This window comes from Kwoniella mangroviensis (assembly GCF_000507465.2).
Source record: "Kwoniella mangroviensis CBS 8507 chromosome 1 map unlocalized Ctg01, whole genome shotgun sequence".
NCBI lineage: Eukaryota > Fungi > Basidiomycota > Tremellomycetes > Tremellales > Cryptococcaceae > Kwoniella > Kwoniella mangrovensis.
The window spans coordinates 602507-614506 of NW_027062533.1; the positions used below are offsets into that span (position 1 = coordinate 602507).

General features: G+C 43.4%; 1 protein-coding gene across 1 annotated transcript; it reads left to right on the forward strand.

The window, feature by feature from the left end:
- Positions 1 to 531: 531 nt before the first annotated feature.
- Positions 532 to 5770, forward strand: I203_100208 (uncharacterized protein; the record flags this gene model as incomplete). The annotated part of the gene is made up of 13 exons (XM_065516589.1): positions 532 to 1432; positions 1502 to 1690; positions 1760 to 1920; positions 1987 to 2086; positions 2149 to 2360; positions 2416 to 2490; positions 2551 to 2736; positions 2807 to 3037; positions 3121 to 3231; positions 3298 to 3405; positions 3480 to 3608; positions 3696 to 5294; positions 5363 to 5770. The coding sequence occupies 13 exons, from the start codon at positions 532 to 534 to the stop codon at positions 5768 to 5770; spliced, it is 4410 nt and encodes a 1469-aa protein (XP_065373407.1).
- Positions 5771 to 12000: the final 6230 nt, after the last annotated feature.

A 12000-nucleotide genomic window follows, 5' to 3' on the forward strand; every position in this document is an offset into this window, starting at 1 on the left:
AAGATAGGATGGGGAACAGTCAGGCTGATTTAATTGAGTGCTTACTATCGAATATTATCTCTAGTCTTCTTCCATCTTCTCTTTATCTCTGAGCTCGAGTCAACAATAACACTTTGAGATTCCAAGATCCAAGATATGATCCCGGTTAAAGCCGAGAAACCCCACGGGGGAATTCTCAGAAAACCACCATGAATCTCAACTTTATGGTAGAATCCTGGAAAAACTCCAGTCAACTGATTGGGACGCGTTTTGATGATGTTTTGACTTTTTGCCATCATGTCATGTCAATCACCATCATCATCATCATCATCATCATCATCATCATCATCATCATCATCATCATCATGAGAGTTCAGTGAATCATTCGACAGCCACTGGATCCATATCTATGACAACATTCAGCTACATCTACTGCCTGCTACCTTACTTTACTCTTTCTTATACATACATACCACTCATACATCTTGAGACAGCTACAACCCCAATCCATCTTGATACCACACCCACATCTTGGCCACCTCTCCACTCCCGATGTCGGACGATGATTTCGGTGATGATTCATTTCTCGTCGACGACTCATTCCTACGTGAGGTAGATCACATCACAGCCTCAGCATCAACTTCGGAACAGAACAAACTCAGAACCTTGAACAATGGATTCACCAGATCAGCATCCCTCTCGAATCCTCGTCAAGCGGCGGCTCTTTCAGCATCAAAGGGTTGGACAGGTATTCAAAGAAGTACTTCCGGACCTAGCTCAAAGCCGTTACACAAGATCAACAGTACACCTGTCATACCTTCCAGCTTGAATCAGAACCTTTCCCAAGGCAAATCGACTGTATCGTTAAAGAGGAAAGTACCAACTCAACCTTCTTCAGACGACTATGATATCATACCTCTCGGACCTGAATCCTTGGCTGCGTTAGATTCTCTTACCGCTCATCGTCTACAACCTCAACCCCACTCATCAGCATCTACATCTCATTCCCGAACAAGCGTAACTTCTGCGCCTGCCATACCTTCTTCGAGAATTGGTCTTGGCCGTGCGAACGGTACAACCAACAACAACCCTACGAGCTTTGGTCGGACGAACAGTAATCCTTCTGCTTCTGGTCGTGCCAATACCATTAGTAATGGCAACAACTCAGCTTCTTTTGGACGAACGGATAGTAATGGATTCTTGCAGACGCATTTGAACTTCAGAAGAGAAAAGCAAGGAACCAAAGGGAAAGTATGGGATAGGACAGAGTTCGCAGAAACTGGTAGGAGGATCAGTACTGAGAAAGGCAAAAATAAAACCAGCAATAACAAAGGCAAGGGAAAGAGGAAATCGAGAGATTTGGAAGATGACGAGGATGATGAAGAAGACTTGGAGGATGAGGATGATTGGAGTAATGTTTTGGCTCCGTTGCCAAAACCTTTGGTAGATATGAGTGAGTAAACCTACAGCAATCGCTCAATTTTCACATTATGCAGCTAAGTATGTTGCATGTTTTATATAGACGCTCCATACGAACCACAGCGGCATCTCCCCAATGCAGCCACCATCGGGACCTACATCTATCCCACTAATCGTTCGAAGAGAGGATATCAGTATGAAATTATCAGAGCATGTTTTAGAGATAATTGTCTTGTCGCTTTACCAACAGGTTTAGGTAAAACTTTTGTAGCTGGTGTTGTCATGTTGAACTGTGAGTACATTACCGTCCGATCATGACACCCATTGTATCAAATGAGGGCTAATCAAAATATACAATCAGTCTACCGATGGTTCCCAACCGGAAAGATCGTATTCCTTGCACCTACCAAACCATTAGTCAATCAGCAGATCGAAGCTTGCCAGTTGTCTTGTGGCATACCGAGCAAAGATGCAGCTGTGATGACGGGCTCGAGTGTCAGTCAGAAAGAAAGGGCTCGATTGGTAGGTCAGCTGTCAAGTACAGGAGTACACCCGAGCATGTGGTCAACCAGCTGACCTATGCTATAGTGGGAAGATAGAAGAGTGTTCTACTGTACACCTCAGACGCTAGATAATGATTTGAAGAGAGGTTCGGTAGATCCGAGAGATATCGTGTTAGCCGTATTCGGCAAGTCAAATTTAGGTATACAATCTACGCGAAGTGTGCTGACAAGTGATTCAACTCCTCAGATGAAGCGCACAAAGCCTCTGGAGGATACGCATACACCACCATCTTAGCTTATATAACAGCCCATCATCCCTATTTCCGAGTCTTGGCTCTCACGGCTACACCTGGAGCAGATGTGCCCAGAGTTCAATCGGTAGTTGATGCGTTGCATATTTCAAGAATCGAGATCAGAGAAGCTGAAGCGCCCGAAATTAGAAAGTATATGAACGAAAAGGTCAGTTCATCCTTTCTCGTGAAATCGCATAGCTAACTGTTTAATCACCACGCAGAGAACGGAGAAGCATGTTGTACCTATGGGAGATGTGATAGAAAATTTTAGAGATCGGTGGGCAGCATTAATGAGAGTGAGTCGGCAAAGATAATAGCTCTCCACCATTTTGACTGATATCTTATGAATTGCATAGCCCAATGTAGCCAAATTGGTAGACAAAGATATCCTTACGGAGAGAGATTTAGATTGTAAACGATTGCGACCTTTTCGACTGACCGCTAAACGCATGGAGATTGGTAGAGATAGAAATTCGGGCTTGAAATGGGCTTTTGGAAGCTTGACAGCTTTGGAAAAGATGGCTAGAGCGATGGGTCATCTTGTAAGGCATCTTCTATCTTATGTATTCCCATGACGATAGCGCAGTGGCTGATGATCTTGGGATGGGACAGCTCGAATTTTCACTAGGAATGTTTCATACTACCCTCGTTGAAATTGCAGGAGGAACCGATGCAGCTGGAAAGAAAAGTCATAACAGAGGATCAGCAAATTCAATAAGAAACAATACGGAATTCCAGAAGTTACTTCGTGATGTCGAGGTGGAGATGAACATGATTAGGATTGGAAAAGATGGTAGGACGAAGGCTGATAAACATCCAAAGATGCAGAAGACGTTGGAGCTGGTAAGTATAATCTGTTTCGATTCCTGGTTGAAAGTTCAATAACATTGGGAATCGACAAGCTGATGTTCTGCGCTCGCATATAGCTGCTAGCCCATTTCACCCAAGCCGAGGAAGAAGAAAAAACTCTCGGCCAGAAAAACGATACGAGAGCTATGGTGTTTTGTTCTTTCAGGGAATGCGTATTGGATATTGTTGTGAGTTTGAATCGACCGCAGTCTCGTTCTGTAGATATGACTGACAGTCCATTGAATTACCCATAGGATATGCTCAATCAACATTCGGGTCTACTCAGAGCAACAAAATTCGTCGGTCAGTCTCAAGGCAAACAAGAGGAAGATAAAGGATTCAATCAGAAGGAGCAGAAAAAGGTAAGTTATTTTTAAAAACTATCTTCCATGCATAAATGAATGTATGCTAAGCGGATCAACTTCTGGAAATGTAGACGATAAACGAGTTCAAGGACGGAAAGTATAATATCCTTGTCTCCACTTCCATCGGTGAAGAAGGCTTGGATATCGGCGAAGTGGACTTTGTAGTCATTTATGATATGCCAAAACAGAGTATAAAGCTGGTAAGTGAGAGCGTTCTGGATATGAGATTTGTATCCCAAACACAGCATATCTTTACGTGAAACTGACTGCTTTTATCGTCTGTACAGCTACAACGAATTGGAAGAACCGGCCGAAAACGAGACGGTAAAGTACACGTACTCATGTCGGAGAACAGGGAAGATACAAATTGGGAGACCGCTCAGCAAACTCATCGGGATATCCAAGAAGAGATCTTACATTCAAGGAATCTAGAACTGTTCGAAGATGTAGAACCTCTGTTACCTGATGGGAAATTTCCTGAGTGTATCGAGCAAGAAATGGAGATTGATCCTTGGGATCCTGACGATAAGAAATTTCAAAAGACTCTAGCTGAAGCCGAAAGATTGGTCAGAAAAGAAAAGGCCAAAAGTGATAAAGCTCTTTCGAGTGAAAGCAAGACTACCAAGGGCCAGGGAAAGGGGAGGGGGAGGGGACATGAAGTACCCGATGGTGCCGAGGGATTCAAGAGTGTAGCGGATCTACTTAGAGATGCGGGTAAACTGTCTTCCGCTAAGAAGAAGAAGGGCAGACAGGTTGAACATGATTCAGAGGGAGAAGAGGACGAAGAGGATACTTCGACGAAGAAGAGGCAAAACCCCAAGAAGAGAGGCAGACCCTCACCAGTCCAGTCGGAGTCTGAAAACAGCGAGGAACAGGATCTTGATTCGCTGTTCGCTCAGACTGGATCTAAGAAGGTAACCTTAGGATCCAAACCAAAAAAGAAGGTCACGAAACGATCTAGAAAAGCTGTTGAGGAGGATAGCAATAAATCTATATCCTCCGACAAGAATAAGGGTGCTTCTTTAGCGGATATCGACCTCCATGCTGATTCCGATGCGGAGCCAGCATCCGAATCCGAGATTATACCGAAGATGCATCGTCAATCGTCCAAGTCGAAATCGATCAAAAGGAAGAAAGAGGAGCAAGAAGAAATCGATAGAAAGGCTGAACAAGCTGAGAGAGATAAATCCGCTTTGGATTTCTTTAATACAGTCGGACCGATTAGGAGGGGTATGACTAGATCGCCCACACCGACTACCCCCACTCCACCTTCCTCGCCTCCCCCTCAACCACAACCTCAGAATCTGATATCGCCCGTGAATCACGTACTGTCTTCTTCGGAACTTACTAAGCACCCTGCGGTAGGAGGACAGCAACTCACACCTCGTACAACAGCAGTGGTTGGGTTCAGTCAGATTGCTCCCGTAGATTTGTGGGACGGTGACCTTGAGATGGACCTAGATGAAGACTTCATCTCACCGGTACTTCGTAAGACACCCCAAAGTGGGAGTATGTTACCTCCCCCGCTTCCATCGACCGTATCGAAACATACCAGCTCGCCTCTATATATCAATCACCATGGGGTAGGAGGTTCAAGTACGCCTCTCCCGCCCACACAGCCAGTCAGGAGACTAGGATTGGGTAGACCAAGACTAAAAACCAATAATGTAGTGTTATCGTCAGGATCAAAAGATTCGCCAGTGGCCAGGCCGGCTGTAGGGAGAAGGATGATTCCAAGTAGTGAGCCTGACTCACCGGTTGTAAGTAGACGGCAGGTCGTAGTGGAAAGCAGCTCGCCGGTGCTCGAACGTCGAAGGGAAAGAAGGGCGAGGGATGCTGGAATGCACCAGAAGAAGCAGAAAAAGAAAGGTCCAGTTGGAGATTATGTGAGTGTCTGATCAGTCTAGATGGTAATCGTCCAAGAGTGGACATGCTGATGATGTTATTATCATAGATGGACATGGACGCCGTTCTATCAGGCTCTGATTCAGGCGACAGTTCTGAACATTCCGATTCGTCCGTTGCTTCATCGTCAGATTTGAAGTTCGCAGGTAACTTCCAACCTACTCAGGCACCAAGGGGATACAACCAACAGGCCATCTACCTTGCTGGACTAGGTACCCAAGCTAGAGGGCATGGATTGAATTTCAAAAGGGATCTTGGAGATGCGAACAAAGATTTCTTGGCCAAAGCTAGAAAAGCAGTGTATATCACTGACGATGAGGATGATGATGATGAAGAAGGCTTGAGATTACGTGGAAGTCGAGGAACAGCAAGAGGAAGAAGAGAGCAGGCAAGTAGTGAGGATGAATATGAGCTAGGAAGTTTCGTGGTTGATGATGATGATGAAGAAGATTTATAGTTGATAATATACGATTTATGATTTTTCCTGTTGTCAAATACAATTATTAAGAATGTTTATGATTTTATGATTGGTATACCTTGCTTGTCCATATCATTCTTGTCTTTTTCTTTTCGTTGATGATAAGTCACCAGACTCGGGAATTTTGTTGTATGTAGCTGGGCTTGGTGTAGAATGTTATATGTACATACTCATATTTATGCTATATATCTGTGAAATGGCACCTACAATGACAATCCTAATTTCGAGATACTGTAAATACCATACCAAGTCAAGTCGTTGAGCTGGAATGGAATTTCGTAACTCCTATCCTCTGGTTGTAGGCAAGGTCAGTAACAGTATCAGTGAAAAATCTGTTGCAATACAGGATCTTAGTAGAAGACGAAAGAAAAAGTTCAAAATAAATCGACTTGATGAGACGCAGTTCTGAGGTATATCCAATCCAATCTTACCTTACCGGCACCTATACTTACTGTATCTTCCCATGAGATGTATTTCGGTTTTCGGTCATCCCTGGAAGGTTAACATCGGAATTGACTTGACGAATTCTGATCGAAACCAATTTCGCCAAAAGATGTGATTTCTGAGACCTGAAATGTAAACGTTCCTTCGCACAGATTCTGTTGCACCCCTTCTTTAATTAAGATAGAAAAGAGCATTGGTCGTCTTGGAACATCCGGACAGAATGCGATGACGTCGAGGAACGATCAATGCAGGCTGTAATGTAAAGATGGCTGGAATGAGCAAAGGAAGGAAGAGTCCTTGGGGTCATGATCTATTTGTCACATATCTTGCGATGATGTGAATGGGGTGGTATTAATGAAGTACCCTGGTGATTGTGTCGTCGTCGAGGTCCTTACTGAGCGGTTAACGTATAAAGAGGTCTCGTTAATGCTTTACGAACACTCACGGTACTGACAGTACTCAAAGTATCGAAATACCGCAAAATCCAACAATAAATGATCATCAAGCGAATTTTATGAAACGCCCACGGGATCCTCACATGTCTGATCAGAAAATTCTCGGAGAATTAGGGTTTTCTGATCTATTTTACAAGAGAGAAGTACGTATGACATCACCTCACACTGTCACGCTCACGCTCACGCTCATCCTGGTTCCTTATATATCCTGGATCATACAGTAGTAGTTTTAGGTGTGGTAACGAGACATCAAGGATGGTATGAAAGAGGGTCGAAGGAACATGCTGAAACGTACTACAGTACACCTCCGAGTACTCTACTGGTCCGGTATTTCACAAGCGAGATGTCATAGTGTGGGAATGTATTGTAGATGGAGAGACATACCAGGTACGATTATTGGCGATTGACTGTCACGCCGACTCGTTACAACACGAGATAAGGGTTGTCGTACATGACAAGTCTACTACTTGTCATATCTTATCAGGATTCGTTATACGCGATCGAGACTATCACATGTACCATACTCGAGTACAATAAGAATGGGTACGGGTGTTCGTAACGCTGTCTTTTCCTTTAGAAAATTTCGGAGGCGCTATTTTGTTACCTTGTCACTTTATGTTGAACTGATACCCTAACACTCGCATGTACTACTTGTAACCCGAAGATATCAACCCATTAGTATGTAATCTAAGACAGACCGAGAATTCAAACTCGTACTGCATAGTGTGCTCGGAAGCAATTGATATTTTACCAATCGGGAGAACCGGCAGGAGGACGAAAAGCAGATCTACCTACTTCGCCGAGATATGCTTAGGTCCATCTACGCGAATCAAACCGTACCCGGGTATTGTATGGTATGATACCATGTTGGTTGATAAGTCTTTCTCTGACTCGTTACACTGTAACTTCGTTACATCCCATCCATATTCAAGTATAGTACAGTACGTACAACTGTAATCTTCTTTTCAATATTGATGCGATCATTTCCTATACTGATATGGTTATATGGAAATCCGCTATGTTCTCTCATCCTCGGTCATAAACGCTAACCCTCAATCGTACAGTATCGGATCCAGATTGTTTGATTTAAGTATATTTCCCGAATGATGATGAATGCTGATGATCTGTGCGTCTATCAATCCTCGTTTGGAGTGTACTGATTCGGTCGAACGAGCTACTCACAACTAGACAATCGGTATCTGCTCCGATATCATTCTTGGGTAACGGGAGTCTTTGAGCAGAGAGGGAGGTGTGTACGGTTCTAATTGCTATCTCTCAGGACAGGAAGATGATCAGGCTGGGCTGGCCGAGGACAGACGAAGGGCCAGATCTGCCCATCAGAAGCAAAACTTAGGAGGTAGGGACCTGTTTCACAAAGTCGTGGTAAAGTCGTTTGATTTCATGTTTTTAATGGTAGACAAACCAAAGGAACTACGCTAAAAAGACTGATCGGCATGACCACTGACCTCCGATTGATGGGATCCCTCAATTGATTGATGGATTGAAGAATTTGATGGATATTCGATATTGGTGTTCTTCGAGTCCCTGAAATTTTTGGGTTTTCTGTTGCACACATATACATGAACACACACATGTGAATAACACTTGGAAGGATTGTTTGACAGAGTCAGATGGACCAGCCTTGGTATACGACTGATGCCCCATCACCGATCAAGACAGACGAAGAAGCTGTATCGATCTTGAACTGTGTCTGACCCACGATGAAAAGACAAGAACATTCCTGTTCGGTATTCCGATCAATCAATCATCAATCGAACAGGACAGGAGAAATTCTTGAGAAAAGAGGTATGTGCAACAGTGCGCATGATTGGAATTGCTTTGTTTCTATCTGATCTTTGATTTGAATCACATTCAACGCACAGAACTCATCATTCTGTTACCTGACAAAGTGCATACTTGATTATAAGCGATGAAATCTTCTTCGATACAACCAAGTTGTAAGATATGTAACGCTTTCTGACCTCTGTAACCGTGACTGTAACTACCTACAAGAAGACATGGAACAAGAGACTAATCAATTCATCGCCGACATTCCCGCATTGCATCGTATAAAGCTTGTGCATGGTATATATATATATATATGAGATGATCGTAAAGAAGTTTACAAGTGTGACATCCCTCGTTAACACATGATTGACATTCATACCATACCTCAAAACGATCTTCGACGGATCAGTCATAAAACATACGACTAGTAGTAGACAGCAATCATAGGATTGGATCGTCAACACCAACACCATAAAAAATTCAAGAAATTCACTTGTACATTGTTTTGTCGAAAACTGATCAGCACATCAAAGCAGGATCAAGACATCGACAATCATCGCATCTTCTCACGTATTAGACCAGTTATCGTTATACTCAATACACGTATAGATAGAACCTCCTTTCGCATTTCAGTCACGCTCTCACTCCCACCCACCCACCCACCCACTTTGAAGCAAAATATCAATTGATCAGAGAGCTAGGGATACCTTTGGCCTCATTGTCGGTACCTGTCTACACCACACCACTTCACCATCTAATCAGACGAGCAACAAAAGTCACAATAACATATATCCTAAAACCACTTCACTTGCTATTCTCATTCTCCCTCCCGTAGACCTTAGACCTCTTCTCCTTCTTGCATTCGATACATTGCTCATCTATCTATCTATATATAAATACATATCAAAAAGGACGAAAGAGATCCTCAAATAGTCCGCCCTATCAAAACCAAAAGAAAAAATTCGACACTTCTTGCGAGGTGAGTGGAAAAATATGATACACACACATCCATATACACAAGTATCCTTGCATGACACGTCCCCTTGATCATACTCCATCCTCACCTTGGCTCTTACGGATCATATGTATGCATGCATAGAGTACACAGCTGATACATTTATTTCACACATACCCCTATAGGATATATACTCTATCGATCACAGCCACCCCCTTCTCTATCCCTCTGGTGAGTGTGTGGTATACATCTCTGCCCAGACGTACAGTCGAATGTATCAATTTGCTTCCTTGTAAAACCGGAGGGAAGATGTATATATCTTGATCAAGTGCTTACACACAGACAAACTTCTTTTTTCCACTCCCCATAACACATGATTGCGATCACACCGACCCTTGGATATTCCTTGATATCACTCGCTCTATCTCACTCATCCTCACCTTTCATCTCCCCTTCGCTCCTCGGACTTGATACCAGTATGTTCGGTTGAGAAAGGTCCCATCCAAGACGATCTACCGGACGTGCGACTTACGACGTTTACAAGGGGTCAAGGATCACGAATACTGTGTGGATTTGGAGTAGTAGAAGTGCTTGCAGGATAGAATAGGTCATCTGAAACGACTATCTTCTGTAAGTTTAAGAAGATAAACTCATCTTATCACACATCTTCCCCCTCTCCTTCTTTCTCCTGAATCCTAAATCATCGCCTCTTCCATCTCGATACAAACACGAAAGAGATATATAAGATCCTCCCCTCCTCCCAACTCTCGTTACCTTCCCCCTTCTCTATCTTCAGCTTGATTATTCCTATCTCATCTGCTTTTTCGCTTTGACCCATCATCCATACTCGAGAGATTTACAATATCTCATCTTACCATACCATACCATAGCATATCATACCACACTCTGATCAATAATCGTCATCTTTATTCAAAGCTAACCAATTCGTTCAACCCATTTTATCAATCAACAACTACAAGGTCTAACGAACTCTTGAGATATCTACATTATCTCTTCCGATAGAACATCAGTCCGGAGAAGCCAAGCAGTCAAGCCGAACCGAGTGAGTTCATCGACACGATTCCCACATTTCGATTGACGAACGACACTATACTGAGACATGAGGCTGATTTCGCGACTATCATTCCGACCATCTAGTATATATTCTAGACCGTCAGAGAAGAGTGAGTAACGCTTCCTTGTCATGACTTGTCTTGGTCTGGTCGTGTTGTTTGTTATCATCTTGATACCTACTTTGATCTTCTATCTCTTTGTCACATGCGACCCTCGACCCCAGTCTCATATCATGGCTTGAAGATAGTTTAGATTGTGCCTTATCTACCTCTCTTCTCAAAGAAACCATTTCTTCAGACTAGCGCCAAGTCACCGTATAGAACCTTATATACGTCCGTCCAAGGACGATGATGTGATCCGCGTCGATCTTTTTTTCTTTCCGTCCTTTGACAATATTACCCAATTGCGTAAGACGTCGATCGTTAAATGAAATTTATTTTATCTCCCTTCTGCTCTCCACATTCCTCGGACCGTTCTGAAAACCTTATTTCTCATCCCTCCTTGCTCCCACTTTACCTTTTCAATTGATCCTTATACTGCTTTTGCTATTGCTGCTGCTACGGTGTTTGATGGAGGGACTAAACCTTATCGCTGTATGGCGATCTTTTTTACGCCATACTCATTTGGACCAATGCGCAACTCTATGTGTCACGGGAAGCTAAGCTTTCATATACCTTCATATATTTATCGTTTGTGGAGTAGATGGTGGTTCGGTTTATCAGATCTGGAATCTTGCTTGTCGGCGCAATGGGAATGGGAATGGGGAATGGGAATAGGGTCGGAACCGCCATCTCGATTTGGTTTATCAAGACCAAGAAAGCTAGGCCGTTTCGGAAGATTGGAAGAAAACGCTCTAATCTTGCTTAATTGCATTCCGTTTCTCATGTACCACTTGATCTCCGTTGGACTCTTCTAGTCTCGTCCTCATGCTCGGAGTCGGACCTCAAGTCTGTGAGCAGATCGAACTTACCATTCTTTTTTCTCATCCTAGTAGACGATACGTTTCTGGGAACCCCGCATTACGAATTACGTGCTAGGTCGAAAGCCGTAGCCGTAACCCGGGTTCTTTCGAGACTTTTTGGTCGACCTTTGGCTGCCTTGTGCTCGTACTCCTCCATCGAGACACCCGGTCCATCCGAGAAACCAATCGAGTACTTGCTAGCACCAAGGTGAGCGGAATTTTGAGTTTTCCTCTAGTAGTGCTGCGATTTGCTCTCTTTTCTTTTGGAACGCTGGGCATATCTCTCCGAGATGTAGCCACTTTTTGGCTTGCTTGAAAGGATAGTTCTATACTTTATTTTCGCTCTCTCGTTAAGATTATATCATCTCTCAGGGTCATTAATCCATTTCACCGTAGTTTGCGGTCTCGCTTGAATTCTGGTTCCTTTTTCAAAAGTGATATGTCACCTGTATGGCGCGTATGTGCCAAAATATATCGAAAACCCACCCAAACGATGTCACGCTCGGCGTGACATGGTCATGGGAAGTTAGAG